This window comes from Streptopelia decaocto, assembly GCF_964273445.1.
Source record: "Streptopelia decaocto genome assembly, chromosome: 1".
NCBI classification, from domain to species: Eukaryota; Metazoa; Chordata; class Aves; order Columbiformes; family Columbidae; genus Streptopelia; species Streptopelia decaocto.
In genome coordinates, this window is record NC_138663.1 from 82,854,807 (window position 1) to 82,873,287 (window position 18,481).

The 18,481-nt window shown below is 42.2% G+C and overlaps 1 protein-coding gene across 4 annotated transcripts in view; it reads left to right on the top strand.

Moving 5' to 3' along the window:
- TEAD4 (TEA domain transcription factor 4) overlaps positions 1 to 18,481 on the top strand; it is a 59,504-nt gene extending 41,023 nt beyond the window's left edge. For all 4 annotated transcript variants that reach the window (XM_082043685.1, XM_082043682.1, XM_082043684.1 and 1 more), the window contains 6 exons: positions 1,163 to 1,218; positions 1,898 to 2,028; positions 2,981 to 3,154; positions 14,991 to 15,131; positions 16,498 to 16,650; positions 18,255 to 18,481. In XM_082043685.1, coding sequence (XP_081899811.1) covers positions 1,163 to 1,218; positions 1,898 to 2,028; positions 2,981 to 3,154; positions 14,991 to 15,131; positions 16,498 to 16,650; positions 18,255 to 18,368 — 769 coding nt within the window. In that variant the 3' untranslated portion in view covers positions 18,369 to 18,481. The remainder of the gene's footprint in view (positions 1 to 1,162; positions 1,219 to 1,897; positions 2,029 to 2,980; positions 3,155 to 14,990; positions 15,132 to 16,497; positions 16,651 to 18,254) is intronic.

The window sequence follows — 18,481 nt, forward strand, 5'->3', positions numbered from 1 at the left end:
GTGACTGGCACCTTTTATCACCATAATTTGCATAAACATCCCCCATAATAAGTCTTGAGCAATCCCAAAATGCTCTTCCCTTGCATTCTGTAACATGTCCCATACCATCTAGGCATAACCCCGTCAGTTTGTAAGGTTACTGGTTTGTAATCCTCCCCAGCTTTGTTTTACACCTGGGCAATGGGGCTGATGGCTCTCCTATGACAGTTTTGGCAGGGGTTGGAGTCAGGGGCTCTGTTTCTCTGATGGCATTATTGACACCCCCCAGTGTGGAGGTGAGCCTTGATGGGCTGATTGCTCACCCTGGGTGTAGGTATGTAAGAATATTATTCAGGTTGCTCTGCCTGCCATTGTTCCTCTGTGTTCCTTTGTTTCTATCACATAACCTAACAGGAGCAATTTAAGTTCTCGTAAGGAGAAGCAGCTGGAAGGGAGTATGTTCTTCATGCAAGCCATGTGTTCCCACTCTCTTGTGGTTTTATTGCTAATGTTTGTGGAGCAGATCAGGGAAGAGATACTATTAAAATACACTGTGAGAAAAAATGGCTAGTAAAAGAAGGGAAGCTATCCCAGGAGAAATAAAAGTAGATTTTATGCCTTTAGCTGGAAATTGAGTGAGGAAGCATCAATGTGAGAGTTTCGTTTAGGAGCTTGAAGTATCTGCCACCCCTGATGTCAAATAATGTCTCCATAATCTGATTTTTCTTACAGTCATATTAACATGGAACTGAGCTGTCTTGAAAGCTAGGTTCAGTTGTGGTGGGTGTTGAATCTGGACCTTAAAGTCTGAGATGCCAGACATATATCTACTTGTATAAATTTAAATCTATCTGTGGTTGAAAGAAAAGGATAAACAAAACAAATGGGCACCAGTGTATTAATAGGCTGATAAGGATCTCTGAAAAACAAGTCTGCAGAGAGAGCCTGCTGAACACATGCAGGTAAATCTCGTTCAGTCCAGTCCTGGTCCCTTGCTGTTTTTTGTCGTTCTCCATGATCTTCTCTTGCCCACATAGAAACATAATTTCCCAAAGACATGCCACTTCCTTCTTTAGGAGAAATACTTGCTCAAATCTGCACAAATAGTTGGTCAAGAATTGTGGTGTTGTTTTTTTTGATTGTTTGCTTTTTGTTAAGCATCTCTCGTTGTGTACTTCTATAGCGCGAAACCTTTTTCTCAACAACCTTATGCTGTACAGCCCCTGCTGCCATTACCAGGTAGGTAAGGAAATATAGTTCCTCTGATTTGAAATTATATTCCAAATTAAAAATAGCAAACACTTTATAAAGCTTAAAAATTAATTAAAAAAAAAAATATTTTTACCTGTTGAAGTATTTCAGTGAGCCCCAAATTAATTTTTATATAGTTTCCCCTTATCACCACTTCCCATCTTTTTACTAAAGGAGCTGAAGCTTTTAAATTTTGTTTTAGTTTAAAACCATTTTTTTCCTGTTTTAGGTTGGTTGTTTTGGAGTTTCTTTTTCCTCCTGGCTCACGGAAAATAAAAGTTTATGTATCTCTACTGTTCTTCCATCATGCTGCATGTTCTGTTTTTCATCATAACATGATTGCCTTTCCAATTTCTCATTAAGTGGAACAATAAATGTATTTTTCTTCTCAGTTTACCAATCTTGAGAGACTAATGGTCATATTAATGGTGATGCTTCATGCTGATACTGAAGCAGTTTATTTCACTGCTCATTTAGGGCTCAATCTAGGTACTCTTAAAGTTGCTGAACCTATTTTCTCTAGTGTCAAAAACAGGTAGGTTGCCTTTTACATCATTACTAAAGTCATAGGAAAATGTAATTAGTCAGCTTTGATAAAGAGTGCTCTACTGGAAAGCTGTTACCAACTTTTGTCCTAAATTTTGTTACATAAATCCTGTGTGCTTAGGGTTTGAGTCTCCTACTGGCCTGTCACCTTCTCCATCAGCACCAGCTTGGCAAGGACGAAGGGTTGCTAGCTCCAAACTTTGGATGTTAGAATTCTCTGCATTCTTGGAACAACAACAAGATCAAGACACAGTAAGATACACACCTGACTTTTACCCCTCATTAATTTTTGGTCTTCAAGTATCTCCTGTACATCATGAACATGTTATACTACTGTATGTGTATGGAAATACTCACTTCATTGCTTTACTGAGAATAGAATGACATCTTTGGGAAACACAACATATCCTTCTCTTAGAGGACAGAATTTTGCCTATAGTGATATAGCCAGCTCTGTGCCATGTGGTTCTGGCCTCCCTTTTCAGAGTCATGGATGTTCACATACCAAAGCTCAAGGCACTGAGGTCATAAGATAGTGGTACAGCCCTTTCTGGGCTATTCTAGCTGTCCCTTTCAGCCTTGGAGGATAGACCCAGAATCAGATGATGGTAAGATCACATGAAGCCACCTATTTCTCTGGTGTGCTGGGAACTTAAATTTGGGGGTAACTGTGATATGTTTACATCAATGTGTTTCTATTGTGCCAACTATAAAATGGTAGTAGTAAGATTTTCCCATCTCACTAAACCTTGTGATCTTGAGACGTAAATTGATGATGGGCCAGTTACATTTCCTGTCTGAGACAGGAAAGTTCAGAAAAGGTGACAGTATCTGGCTGCTACCTTGCTGTGGGATTTCAGGCAGCTCTTCAGACAGCATTGATGATTGACTGAGTGACCTGTGACAGGTAACACTGTTTCTCAGGTTATTTCAGATTAGATAGCAGCAGCATCAGGCAATAATTTAGGAAAAAAACCCAGCAATAATTTTTCATAAGAAGCAAGAACCATGGATATATTGATAGGAAAGAAATAACAGCATAAGCTGGTATTAGGAGAGATATTTCTGCCAATATTTCTGCTCTTTTAACAAGTGCTGTCAAATCTTCAGTGACTTCCAGTAGTTCAGTTCTTCTGTGAAGAACCATGAATGTTCAGTACATACTGAATGATTTCCTAACTCCATGTTTTTCCTCTTCTTGCAGTATAACAAACACCTGTTTGTGCACATTGGGCAGTCAAACCCCAGCTACAATGATGCCTACCTCGAGGCAGTGGATATCCGGCAGATCTATGACAAGTTCCCTGAGAAAAAAGGGGGCCTGAAGGAGCTCTTTGAAAGGGGACCAGCTAATGCCTTCTTCCTTGTCAAATTCTGGGTAAGGGAAGGACCCTTTGTAGGGTACCCATTTGCAATGAAGCTCTCACTTTAAAAGCGGTGACCTTGCTAGCTGTTAGAATACTGCCTCCTCCCAACAAATTTTTCCTGTGTAGGCAGTGTAATACAGTCACGACTGTCACAGAGATTTTTCCTTGACTGCACAAGGCTGTCATTCTGGCCTGGAAGAAGATGTGTCTTTCACAATGTCATCTGTAGAGTTCTTGACTAGTGCCTGGAGACAGTATTTGCTAGTGGTGACTTGGACCCTTTAAATCTTTATTTATGTATAAGAGAAGAATTCAGAGGAAATTATTCTCTGTGTACTCTTATGTGTTCACTTCTCTCAGTGCTGAGTAACTTCTCAGTCAGAGGCAACATCTTTCCATCACTTCTATATCACTATCTGCATTTTGTGTTATCCAAGTACAGATGCGTGGTTACTGCAGGCACAAGGACAGACAAAATTTGAGAGACATATAATGAAATTGGATTATGCTGATAATATATTGCTGAAATGACTTCTGGTATGTTGGCAGAAATCAGCCTGACAAAAGCATACTCACTCTATTTGGATTTTTGTGAGTTAGCTCAAATTTGCAAAAACTATGCCATTGTCCTTCACCATACAAATGGTGACATGTCATTATGTTGGACTCTTTCTGGGCCCACATGAGTTGTTTGGTGTTCAGAGGGTACCAACTCACTGAAATTTGGCTTGCATAAAGAGATGTGACATAGGATTTGAAACACCTTTACTCCAGCGTATACTTGATGATCTGAGGCTCTGCATCTGTACACTTATAATGACAGTGATATTTCTGGGCTTGGTTTAGTATTTTGACTTTCTGATTCCTTTTTTTTTTGTACCTTTGCATTGCTGAATTCCATCTGGAGTTAATACGAGGTTTTATTGGGGGACACACTACAAGCTGTCACTTAAAAATAAGCTAAGTTTACAAGTCTAGTCACTGATGAATGGAAGCTGCTAAGGCTTTTAAGAAGTAAAACATTCAGTCTTGTCTTTGTTTCTCAGTGTAGACTGTAGTAGGCAGAGGATGAAAACACCATTCCTGATGCCATATTCTGAATGAGCAAGGATTGAGTCATGTTTATGATTTGCACTGTGCTTCACAGGAGTACTTACATTAATGCTGTTGTAAGATTTCAGCTAGGATCTCTAAGGCAATATAACTAAAGCAGTTTAAAAAAACTGTTGTGCCAGAAAATGTGGGCTTTTTTTTTGAGGAAAACTCCAAACCGTTTTGTTGAAAAACTTTGCATTCAACATGCCTGAAATACTGTAGTAATGCAGTCTTTTACCTAAACAAAGCATGTGAGCTGTGTCTATAATGCACCATGCTACTCATGTCAATGGGACTTCCTGAGTTTGGTGTATTGCAATAGATGTGTGTACTGCAACCTTCCCACCAATAAGCATGTTTCACAGATAAGACAATGTGATTTAAAAAATAACAGTTTAACAGAAGAAAACTAGGTTTCAGCTGAGATTTTTATATGCCTCTGCATTGTTATTCCTCTGTAACAGTATATGCTAAGGTGCTTTTTCATTTTGCTACCTGATTTCTCTGGACAGATACACAAATATGCTGTTGATGTCCAAAGATGTGTTGGATAAAGCAATTGCTACACTGTTGAGTTTATAGCATCATTTTAGGACAAAAGTATTATACAAAAGCAAATTACTGATGAAGTTGGGGACTAGAGTTAAATACCTGAAGGCGTGTTTTGAGACATGAAAATATGGTTGATTTTTCAAAGGTTCTGAATTGAAGTGGTGGTTGCAGGTGACAAAGACTTGAAAAAATTGAGGCATTGAATAAGCTGGGTTTGTATATATGTAGTTTTAGGCTTGAAGAACCTGAGGCAGAAACCTGCTATTACTGTATATACTGAATATACTGAATATACCAGATGATCTGTTGTGCACCAGAAGCCTAACTCTAAACACTGGGGTTGGGGCTTCTTGACATCACTGATAGCACTTAGGATCTAGTGTGACTGAGAAAGAAATATTCATGTTTGTTCAATGGTGCTTTAAACTTTTTATACAATAGCTGAGAGTTAGAAGTTGATAAGTTTGAAACATAAGAAGTGTTTGCAATTCTTCCTTGATTTTGGCATTTTGAGTTTGATATGATAAACTAACTCTTGGACTTCAATTGGCAGGTTGTGTGTGACATCTGTGTGACATTTCTCTGTGCTCCAAGTGCATTCTAGCACATGACAATGAATGTGACACATTAGCCTCCCAACACATGGGCAGTGGCAGCTTTGCTCTTTTCCAGTGTAATATTATCTCTACCACCTGTTACTTGGTTCTCTCCGTGAACTCCTCCTATATGCATCGTTATTAATAGTATGGGGAGGAAGCATTTTCAGGGCTTTGCACATTAGCAGAATGGTACAGTTGCATCTTAAATCTTCCAGAAGTTGTGAGACTCTGGGTGAAAGATAGAAGGGAAATGACAAACCAGGAATTCAGGACAGGCAGTACTGTCCAGAGCAGCCATCTACAAAGGGATGGATCAGGGGAATTACCTGGGAGGCCATTCCTGCTGCTGATAAATATATGTAGTAATTTCTTCTCCTCAGTGACGGGCAAGCTGGAACAAGCAAATCACTGAGTGTTTTCTTTCCAGTAAATGAATTCTGCTTTTGTGGAAGTGGGTGAACGGGTGGGCTGGAGACTGCTGTCCTGTACTTGGCTTCTTTCCTGTACCAAGCAAATCCAGTCAAAACAGCAGCAGTGCAAATTCCCCTTGGCACCCTGTCCTGCTCACTGTATACCTTCAATCCTGACCTGGCAGAAACTGCCTGGAGAGCATGGAAATAGTAATTTGGTCTCCATGTCCATTCTGTCCTTGGCACTTCTTCTGAGGCAGCAAACAAGACAGCAGCTAGCAAAAATGATCTTTGCACATTTTTTCTGAGAATGGATCTGACAGCCCATTAATTTCACCTACAGTCACCAGCACCACCTCCTTCCAATTGCTACGTTATGTAAGGGAACTCTGTCAGTGGTACTTCTTTCACCAAAGTTATTCGCCACCGTGTTCAACAGTATATAGAGATTGTTTGCAGCAAAAAGCAGATTGATAGATTGAATTGTTGAGGGAATCTGTCTTCTGCATGTCAAAATAACACAATCCTGGGGCTAGCTAAGTCACAGCTACCTGTACTGTTGAAAAGGATTTCTGCTATCTTCAACTAACTCAGAAACTCTCCCCTTTCTTGGAGGCTGAAGCAGCAGTGGCACAAGTTTTGGACTGTTCTTAAAGAATTGTTCAGCATATGCCTTTGCATTGACTATGTGGGACCTGTGTGCAAGATATTGGCAAGCTATGATTTCTCACAGGATTTAATGCCATTTGGGCTCTTGTCTAATAATTGCTTTTCAAAGCCTCATATAAGCTGAATACTGATTCCCAAAGGTCACATTTCTTACTCCCACCAAATATCAGACAAAAATCTTGGGTTAGTGTATGGTTAGGACAGTGCACAATGCCTACTTTTCTGTGTTTCTTTCTTGGGCTTGAAGTTGTTCTTTCTCAGAAGTTGAGTGATAAACTCAAGCTCATCAGAGTTGTTTTCAACAGAGCTGCTAAGAGACTCAGTTACTAATACGATTAAAAAAAAAATGACAACAAAAAAACCAAACCAAACCAAAGGAAGTAATACTAGCTTGCTGAGGGTTACTATACCCTTCCTTTATCAAATCCCTTCTCTTCCATCTAGAAAACATGTCTTGTAGGTATTTAAAAATGCTGCTTACTTCTCTGGAAAGGAGTAAATCTCAGATGTTTCCCCCAAAACAGATAAATCAGCTCTCTTGCATGCAAGATGTAAATCTCTGGGACATGCAAGATGACAGATACTTCAGTTTCAGTATGTTTGGAAGTCATGAGGCAAGCTATGGACAAGTACGCCATTTGTGCTGAGCTTGCATAGTAAGTTGAATGCATCCCAGACACACCAGATTGATGTTATGCTAGAGCGTGCACCGCTTTTTGCATTTAGAACTTCTTGGACAGAAAGCCAGAACCCTGACTTTGTCCAATAAAGTAATATGGTCCAGTTGGTGGCTCATCACGCAGATTTAGCTTGTAATATGCTTCATCTATTTGAGTTTATATGTTTGCCCTTAAAAAGACAGAGAATAGCTGTTTGAGTACTAGACACCACAAAGCCAGCTGAATGCTGTTGTTGCCCCTGCTGCAGTCTCACCCTGTTGCTAGCAGCAGCTAGTACAAATGTGGGAGACAAGACAACTCAGTGGACTTTCCTAAATCTTGACTATGTCTCATTTGGGTGCGTAGGCTGGGATAAGGAACATATTCAAGAGTTACCTCACTTGTTGTTGGACATACTAGTGTAATTGTCCGTGAGGACCCGAGGCATCTAGGTTCTAGTCTCCAGATCTGAATCACATTCATTTATGTATTCAACAAGTCCATGCATTCCCACACTATAAGATGAAGATTAGCCTTCCTACTTGATGAAGTCCTGGGAAGATGAATTTCCTTTAAGTCATAGTCACTATTATTCTTTTGCATCTTAGAGGGAAGGAATGTACTGGACAGAGTAAAGCAGAACTTTCTCTGCTCACCTTGGGTGCTCACTGCGGGACTGCATGTGCTTTGACACAAGGTTTTTTTCAGAGAAAAAAACTGAAAGTGAAGAAAAAAAAAGAGTCCTTTCCCCAAAGCAGTAATGTGGTTTCTAGTCCTGATGGCCTAGGTGTTCTAAGGAGTTCATAGGAATCTAGGCATGGAGGCCGTAGCATTTTTAGATGTTAAGTTGAAAGCAGTAGCTCTTTTGGCCATTACAGACCCATGATGTACAGCATGATTTTGTCCTGGTACAATCCTGGGCATCCATTAGCGTTTACCTCAGTGTCCAGTAGACATTTAGAAGTTAATTTGGCCATGGCAAATTGTGTTTTTCCTCAATTTTCTGCCTTGTCTCCCTTCAGGAGGTAATCATCTCCATAGCGGCGAAAGCTAACAGATCAGAGTTCCTCTTCTAAGGGTTTCTTTGGTCTTGTATTCGTGTACATCATTGCCATTCTCAGTTTACATGAATAAAACAGGTTGCAAATAATTCAAGAGCAGATGGGTGTGTGCTAAATAATCTCTGTTATGGGGGAATAACTTCCATGAGAGGGTGATAAGCAGCAGCTGTAAGTAAGTAGATAAGCTGTAACTGTAAGGTCAGCAGTATCTGCCTGAGGTTGCTGTATCTGCATTCTCCTGCAAATGAACCAGACCCCTCAGCTAGCTGCTACTGTCATTCCCTGGAGTTACTGAAATTCCATGTACATATATGGTCTCAGATTTTCAGAGGTGACAGAAGGAGGTGGGTGCACCGCTCTTGTTGACTGACCTAAGACATGCCTGACGGTCTTAGCCCATAATATGGGATGTGCTTTAGAATAAAAGGTTCAGTGTAAACATCAGGGAGTTCCAACATGACCCTGTTGCTTCACTGCAACAGGGCTTCCAGGAACCTGGCTTTACATAATGTTAGTGAATGGCAATGACTGCTTAATTCAAATAGTATTACCATAATTTTTCCTACAGCCAAATAGTTTAACATTGGTCAATTAGATATTAACTAGCTGTGAAATTCTATGGTATGGTCTTTTGATCTCTATTCAGACAGCTGGAGTATGAGTCAAATAAACAATAAAGTTAGTTGCATTGACATGTAAATGAGTATTACAATAATTCAGTAAAAACCTAAACCAGAATAGAGTAGCATTGCTACTCTCTAAAAACATGAACATTTGTTGGGCAAACAAAGTAGCTGCATACCTATGGAGTGGAAAATTTGATAGCAAGGACTTCAGCATGACCATAATAATTCAGTTGGCAAGTTGAATTATGAGTAAGTCTGTAGTACCTGTGTCTTGTTCCTATTAATACCTCTGCTACCAGGCTAAAGCTAGCCTGGATTTACCCACACATGCTACTCCAGTGGAAACAAACCATCAGAGCGTAACACTGCATTAAAGTCACTTCACAGAATCACAGAATCACAGAATGTTTGGGATTGGAAGGGACCTCAAAAGATCATCTAGTCCAATCCCCCTGCTGGAGCAGGAACACCCAGATGAGGTTGCCCAGGAAGGTGTCCAGGCGGGTTTTGAATGTCTCCAGAGAAGGAGACTCCACAACCTCCCTGGGCAGCCTGTTCCAGTGCTGTTACCCTCACCATGAACAAGTTTCTTCTCAAATTTAAATGGAACCTCCTCTGTCCCAGTTTATACCCATTGCCCCTTGTCTTATCATTGGTTGTCACCGAGAAGAGCCTGACTCCATCCTTGTGACACTCACCCTTTATATATTTATAAACATTAATGAGGTCACCCCTCAGTCTCCTCCTCTCCAAACTAAAGAGACCCAGCTCCCTCAGCCTTTCCTCATAAGGGAGATGCTCCACTCCCTTAATCATCTTTGTTCACAGTATCACAGTATCACAGTATGTTTGGGATTGGAAGGGACCTCAAAAGATCATCTAGTCCAATCCCCCTGCTGGAGCAGGAACACCTAGGTGAGGTCGCAGAGGAACATGTCCAGGCGGGTTTTGAATGTCTCCAGAGAAGGAGACTCCACAACTTCCCTGGGCAGCCTGTTCCAGTGCTCTGTCACCCTCACTGAGAAGAAGTTTCTTCTCAAATTTAAGTGGAACCTCTTGTGTTCCAGCTTGATCCCATTACCCCTTGTCCTATCATTGTTTGCCACTGAGAAGAGTCTGGCTCCATCCTCATGGCACTCACCCTTTATATATTTATAAACATTAATAAGGTCCCCCCTTAGTCTCCTCTTCTCCAAACTAAAGAGACCCAGCTCCCTCAGCCTTTCTTCATAAGGGAGGTGCTCCACTCCCTTAATCATCTTCGTTGCCCTACGCTGGACCCTCTCCAGCAGTTCCCTGTCCTTCTTGAACTGAGGGGCCCAGAACTGGACACAATATTCCAGATGTGGTCTCACCAGGGTGGAGTAGAGGGGAAGGAGGACCTCTCTCGATCTACTAACCACCCCCCTTCTAATACACCCCAGGATGCCATTGGCCTTCCTGGCCACAAGGGCACAGTGCTGGCTCATGGTCATCCTGTTGTCCACCAGGACCCCCAGGTCCCTTTCCCCTACACTGCTCTCTAATATGTAATCTCCCAACCTATACTGGAACCTGGGGTTGTTCCTGCCCAGATGCAGGACTCTACACTTGTCCTTGTTAAATTTCATCAGGTTATTCCCTGCCCAGCTCTCCAGCCTGTCCAGGTCCCGCTGGATGGCAGCACAGCCCTCCGGCGTGTCAGCCACTCCTCCTAGCTTGGTGTCATCAGCAAACTTGCTGATAGTACACTCAATTCCCTCGTCCAAGTCGTTAATGAATATATTGAATAATATTGGCCCCAGCACTGACCCTTGGGGCACTCCACTAGATACTGGCCTCCAACTAGACTCCGCACCATTGACTACCACTCTCTGGCTTCTCTCCCTAAGCCAGTTTGCAACCCACCTCACTACTCTATTGTCTAGACCACACCTCCTCAACTTAGCTGTGAGGATGCTGTGGGAGACTGTGTCAAAGGCTTTACTGAAGTCAAGGTAGACAACATCCACCGCTCTGCCACCATCCATCCACCTTGTTACATTCTCATAAAAGGCTATGAGGTTGGTCAAGCATGACCTACCCTTGGTAAAGCCATGCTGACTGCCCCTAATAACCCTCTTATCCTTGATATGCCTTGAGATGGCACCAAGGACAAGCTGTTCCATTACTTTCCCAGGGACAGAGGTGAGGCTGACCGGTCTATAATTACCCGGGTCCTCCTTCTTGCCCTTTTTGAAGACTGGAGTGACATTTGCTTTCCTCCAATCCTCGGGCACCTCTCCCGTTTCCCAAGACTTGGCAAAGATGATGGAGAGCGGTCCAGCAATGACTTCAGCCAGCTCCCTCAGCACCCGCGGATGCATCCCATCTGGACCCATGGATTTATGAATGTCCAGACTATTTAATTGCTCCCTAACCCAGTCCTCATCGACTAAAGCAAACTCCTCCATTGACCTGGCTTCATCCGGGGTCTCAGGGGTACAGGGCTCCCCAGGACAGCCTCCGGCAGAGTAGACAGAGACAAAGAAGGCATTCAGTAATTCTGCCTTCTCTGTATCTTCTGCCACCAGGGCACCCACCCCATTCATCAGTGGGCCTACATTGCCTCTGGTATTAGTTTTATCTGCTATGTATTTGAAAAAGTTCTTTTTGCTGTCCTTGACCCCTCTCGCCAGCTGTAATTCTAAGGAGGCCTTGGCTATCCTAGCTGCCTTCCTATATCCTCTAACAGCAGCCTTATATTCCTCCCAAGTGGCCAGCCCCTGCTTCCATGACCTGTAAACTCTCCTCTTCTGCTTGAGCATACCCAACAGCTCCCTATTCAACCACGCAGGCCTCCTGGCTCCCTTCCTTGACTTCCTACGTGTGGGGATGCTCTGATCCTGAGCGTGGAAGAAGCAATCACTTATGTGGTCATGACAATCACTTATGTGGTCATGACAATGTAAAATCTTCCAATCTTCCTCCAGCTGTTGTTTCCAAGTCTTGTGCAAGAGTTATCACTACCTCAGTGGTGCAAATGTGAACAATGTAAAATGATTTTTTAAAAAGTTTTAAATCCAAATTGTTTTACTGATATATTTTAGCATGTGTGCCCAAATCTGTTTTCAGCTTAGTGAGGAGGCAGAATACTATGGGGGCAAAAAGCCATAAGTTGTTGAAGAGGAATCACGAACCTATTCAGCTGGATAAATTGTTTTGTGAGGCTATATTCTGAGAAGAAGCAAACATGAGAATAAAATAATTGCCAGCTTTGTATGACTATGTCCTGATAAATCAGAGCATGCTCTTTGAGATATGGTATGCAGGAGATGACAAATTTAGGAAAACATGAAGGCATGAGTGAACAGCTGGTGTAAACTGGTATGAATGTATTACTTATTTAGGGCTGAGAGTATTCACAAGTATTCACAATTGAAGATCTGTACTACTTCAGAGAAAAGGATTCTCCTTAAAAGGGGGAATCACAGAGAAGAAGGAAAGCCATTCTGACAAATGGACTTTCTCTCATCTATAATCTGTGGTGAAGATGGTACAACTGTTAAGGATTTTTTAGAAACAGTGGGAAACAACACAGTCACTTCCAAGAGTGATTTGTGATCATGTGTTTAGATACTGTGCTGTTATACTCTCCATTAAGAGTAGAGTGAGCAGAATGAAGGCTGCATGCCCATCCCTAATGCTGCCCGTGTTGATGGGAACATTGAAGCACTCTGTCATCCTGCCTGGACTGAAACTTTGTCCCCCTCGAATTATCTGAGTGCTACAATTGCTACTCTAGGAGATAGCCCAAGAGATGCATTGCCCACTGTACTTCATGAAAAACCTATCTTAAATCTCGCTTTCACTTGCTTCTGAGTTTGTACTTAAAAAAAAAAAAAAATAATAGTAATTGGATTTTATTGGTTTATTTGCTTTGATCTTCTGTGACATCATTTATCTAATGCAGGTGGTAGTTTTTTCTCTAGGTGGAAATATGTGTGCACAATGGCACAGTGGCAGCAATGCCCCAGTGTTGTGCAAAGTGGAAAATGGAACTGGATTTTCTGAAATAAATGGGGAGATGGTTATTTTATTTCCTTTACCACTTCCTCCTTCATACACCTTAATTGGCAAGTTAACAGCCATGGGAATAAGATTGAATAGAATTACTGCATGCCTGCTCTTCCTGCTAGTGCTTTTGGCATCACTGTTGGCAAAATGGTGAATTCTTCTGTGACGATAACTCTGTGCGATGGGAACTGCTGGTGAGTGTTGTGGTACAGAGAGGGTGCAGCCTGACTGTCTAGGGACAAAACTTTTAACTGGAAAGGAATTACAAAAAAGTTTGGCTTTTAGGAGGTTCCTAGTTACTGCTGTAGTTACTCAAACCCAGCCATTCCCTTACAAGAAGCAGTCCTGCCTTCTGCTTTCCCTATTGCTGCCTACCCTTCCAACACATGTTCTTTGAACATACAGAAGTTCTCCTGGATCAGGTCAGGGAACTGATCCCACTGACACCAAGCTGAGCAATTACCTCAATGAGTCTTGTAATACAGCTACAGAAACGTTTGTGTCAGTACAAGAGGAACGGGGAAGTACAAACTGCTCTGGGACAGTGAGACTGCTCTCTCTTGGTAGTGGGACCAGCCTGGTGTTATCAGTCTACAACTCTGAGGTGCAGTTTCCCAGGAGGCTCAAGCCAACCTATATGTTGCTGTCAAAACAGGCACTCTTTGTGCCCTCAATTTTTGTGTGTGTTCTCACCTCTTCCAGCCTCTGCAGTTTTGTGGGGATCCAAGTGAGCTTTCTTGTCTGACTGAAAACCACAACAAAACTTGTTTTGGCTGGGATCGGCTCTCTCATCTGGCTAACTACGAAGTCATAGAATTGCTAATGGTGGCATAAAGGCAGCAGTAAGCTTGTGTGGCTACAGATGGAGAGAAGGCTGGACTGGCACTTTCTAGATTGACTGCTACTTATCTTATGGCAGAGACAGGTATTTTGTATGGCAAAGAACAGGGGGATTCATTATTGCAGTGGTCCAGTTCCAAGGCTAGCATTGCTTATCCTAAGCACTGCTCTAGATCTCAAATAAAAAACCTTCACTGACATCAGCTAAGAAACCCATGCTAGAATGGCATCTAATGCAGTCCTGTTCATACTGTATCCACTGTAGCAGGAATATACTTTCTTCAGTTTCCTGTTTCCCTCAGATCAGCACGAAGAATAGCCTGAAGTACCCTATGGGAACAGATCGTTGCTTTTCTGCTGATGTGAGCTAGCACCTGGACTTGCGGGGTACGGGGAAGGTCTACTCTTCTCCTTTTGAAAGAGAGGAAGCCGAACTGGGCATTCTCACGCACCTTTTCTGTTTTCAGAGCTGGAGGGAACCACCTCTTCTTTTCCTGAGTGTCGTTCTAATGACCCCTGGTGGAAGCTTCAGGCAACGGGGATTTTTAGGAGTTAGGTCCCACCACGAGGCTTCAGTTGGCCAACCTTAGGCACTCACATTTGAAAACTGTGGCTGCTCACTGAGATGTATTTGTATTCAGGTGGAAGTGGGCTGGATCCATCAACAACCTACATTCCTTATCTTGCATCCTGTCTACTTACATTCTTCATATCATAGTACCTGAGCATAGTATGTGTGTGCGTGTGTGTGTGTGTGCGTGTGTGTGTGTGTGTGTGTGTGTGTGTACTCACACATTCTTTCTCTCTGCTCTGTCTCTTTCCTGTTACCTGCATATCCAGGGTGGAAAAGCTGTAGTACGGTTGCTGTACCCTTATTTTTCCTCCTTAGTGAGACAATCCAGTCTAGCCTGTCTGTTGCATTGCTCTGTCTGTACAGTGCCCTCCTGTATGCTCTCCCCATGCTTTGTGAGTACCTCCAGGTTGTCCTGGCACTGTTCAGTTGTAGTAAATATCAGATAATGCAATGGACTGTGTCATATGTTTTTAATGTTAATATTCCCCAGATTTAGCCAATGTGTATGCAAATCCTCACTACCATTTTCTGAAGCAGGAACTGGATTTTAGTGCATATTCTTCAGATTACCCTTGCTTGTTTGGTGCACTAATCTGCTTAATGAGCTTTGGACACTTCAATACCTTACAGTCTTGGCTACACCAGACTCCCTTAGGTAATGGTGAAAAAGCACCACAACCGTCTGTTGATAACCATCTGTTTGTCTTGCCTTATTTTTTTTTGGCAGGCTGATTTGAACACCAATGTTGAAGATGAATCCAGATCATTCTATGGTGTTTCCAGCCAATATGAGAGCCCAGAAAACATGGTCATTACCTGTTCCACCAAAGTGTGTTCCTTTGGAAAGCAGGTGGTGGAGAAAGTGGAGGTAGGCAGTAGGCACCTGGGTGCAGGGCTCTCTCTGGCTGCTGTTTTGTCACATCAAGTATTTGTAGCCTGCATATATCTCAATGCAAAATATATGTCATAGTTGTTGTCAGAAAGATGAATGCCATAGATTATTATTTCTGAAACACGGAGGTGTAAGACTGCTCCAGCTGTGGCCTTGTCTCAGGACACCATTGAAGGTCTGGTAGTGTCTGCTACTTTTTCCTGAAATCTCAGTTTCTGAAGACACGTGAATTTCTAAGACTCTCAGGCCTGCTGATTCTCTGGGTTTTTTTAGGGGAGCAAAAAAAAAGCTAGGAAACCTGGACCCTTGTCTTGTAGTCCAGAAAGGTGAAAACACATAGGCAACATCTCACTCCCATCAGTGTTTCTAAACAGAGAATTTATAGACTATAGCCGTTAATTAATAGACTGTAATAATTTGCAGACTATGGTCTTGTGATTTTATGAGGCTTTTCTTAGTGTTTGTACACTTACAGCTTGAGCAACAGTGGACCTGCATAATTATGCATATATCTGGCATTGGAGAAATTCTTCTGGTGCCACATTCAGCTGCTAAGAAAGCTGCTCTGACCTGCTTCCTGCTGCTCTCTTTCTCAAGGAGCCTTTAGAGATAGGAGGAGCAGCAGCGTGTAGAATATCAGGTGTTCTTGTGTCAGCAATCAGTTCCAGATACATCCTCCCTCAAGACTCATCTCCAGCCATATAAGACATGCCTGAAGTCTGGTTATGTATTTGCATGATGGGATAGATAAACCCAAGAAAGGTGTCATAGTGCACAGGAAAGGAGACCAAGCTGTTGCTATGAAAGGCAGTAATGGGTACTTAAAGGGTCTGCTGTGAAATGATAGAATCTAACCTCAGCTTTTGTTCAAAGGAACATGAAATATACAGGAGCTAAGATGTGAATGTGAACAAAAAAATCCCTCTGTGTACTATTGTTCAACCCTTTTCTAAGGGGAAGCAAAGATACAATGTTCTCTCTCACAAGTACCAGAAGGCTTTAGTCCTTTCCAGCTGTGAAGTATCCTGAGCATATAGTCACCTTTACTAGGAGCAATTGATCTGCTCCTTTTAGTTACCTTTCACAGTTCCTTGGCAGTTTGCTGCTCATAAACTGGAACCCACTGTTCTAAAGCAAAAAGAAATCAATCTGAAGAAGGTACAGGGCTCAAGGAGACTGATGTGAAGTTCTGTAGAGGAATGATTAATCACCTCATTACTGTTAGTAAAATGACTTGAAAATGCCATTGTAATTTTTCTGATCTGACTCCCTTTATGTGATTAATGCTGTTATACTAATGTGACATTAGCCCCATATACCCCTTTTGTGTTTTATATTGCAGACAGAGTATGCACGCTATGAAAATGGACACTATTCCTATCGCATTCACCGTTCCCCTCTCTGCGAATATATGATAAACTTCATTCATAAACTCAAGCACCTTCCTGAGAAATATATGATGAACAGTGTGCTGGAGAACTTTACTATTTTACAGGTGGGCCTTTCAATGCTTTTCATTGGAACTTGGAAACATGTAAGCCCCATCTAGGAGTTCACTGTTGTGAGTCAAAGCAGCATCTAACTGAACTTAGTATCTCTCATATGTATCACACCTCAAGATCATTTATGGAGCTCTAGAGATAGTAACTAAGGAGAAGAATATGAGAGGCCTGAGTAAGAGAGAGAAAAAAAAAAAAAAAGAAAGGTAAAGGGAGAACTCCTGAGGCAGGGAGATAAAGGAAGGAGAAAGATGCACAAGTCAATGAGGAAATGCTCATTCCGCTATTGGACAAACGTTGAGTTGCTTTTTGTGCTCTGGACCTTTTTGCAAGGTAAAAACAGACACAATAGCACTGTTAAGTGGCTATATAATTTTGCCATGGGGAGAGTTCTTCACTGACTAGGTAGGAAAAAATGTTGTTTTCTCAGGAACCTGGACAGAAAATGGAGGCATGTAAAGGAAGGGGCATATTGGGGGAAGCTCTGTGACAACTTCATGAATCACTTCAACCTCTAGGTAGGGCAGTACTACAAGGCTACAGCAACTAGATTTGCATTAGTGTATATGTTATAGCATCTGAGCCTGGATCAGATGCAGCCTAAATTTGAGAGGGCAGAGAGCTTAAAAGGTGGATTTTCCTAATGAACCAAGTTCTGTCCTCACCTCTACAAGATGCGTCACAGATACGCCAGAGAACCTGAGGTTGTTTAAGTAGAAAATATGCTAGAGGCTGTATGAAAGAATGGAAATCAAGTGGTCTTTGTTCCATCCTCTGGAGTTCTTGTGGGACTTCAGGCAACTTGTTTCCCTGCTCTGTGGCTTAGGTAGCTCAGCTATAAAACAAGGTTAATAATGCTCTCACGTTATTAACCTCACACAAGGTTATTAATATACCTCACAGGACTTAAGGAGGCTTTACTCATTCACATTTGTACTAAGATATTTAGCATTTGCAAGAAAGGAGGAGTAGCATCTGGAAGAAAAGAGGAATATAAATGCTGTGAGATTTTTTTAAATGGGCAAAAGCATGAAGGACTGAGAGATGAAAGGCCTGTGTGCTGTAATTCATACTGAGAAACACTATAACTGCTTTCTGCATGTTTCATACCACAGACAAGCAGGAGTAGATGGAGGGAAAGAAGTGTTCATGGCTGGGATATATCAACACATACATGAGCAGGAGTGGATGTGCTACAGGAGGCAGCCTTTCTATACCCAACAAACAGAGCAAAAAGAGATTTTCTGTGAAACATCTCATCTTTACTGAAATCTGCAACACCATGGGGGGTGGCAATAGAGGACCTAGTGGACCTGCTTCCACTTATGAGGTCACTGCTTGGTCACAGCTTTCTTTCCTCCACAGTGGACTCTGCTCACCTTCCATGTCGCTTCATTGCATCGTAGTCCTGATGCTGTGAAAGTGCTTTGCTTGGATGTGTGGGCAAATAGACTGGGGTTTAGTGACCAAGCTCTGGAACATTCCCATGCTGCTCTGTTCTTTGCCTGTTACTGAATTTTTGGTCTATGTTGAATGTGTTTGAATATGTACGCAGAGAAACAGGAGTTGCTATCTCAGTTTCTTCTCCTTTTCTGTCTAGGTTGTGACAAACAGGGACACACAGGAGACCTTGCTTTGCATAGCGTATGTTTTTGAGGTGTCAACTAGTGACCACGGTGCCCAGCATCACATCTACCGTCTGGTGAAGGACTAGAGACTCTCTGCCCTGAGTTGTCCATGGGATGCATGTCTAAGAAAAAAAGTTCATGCTTGAACAACCCCTGCCCCCTTATACCAAACTGAACAATAAACTGCAGATACTGTGTA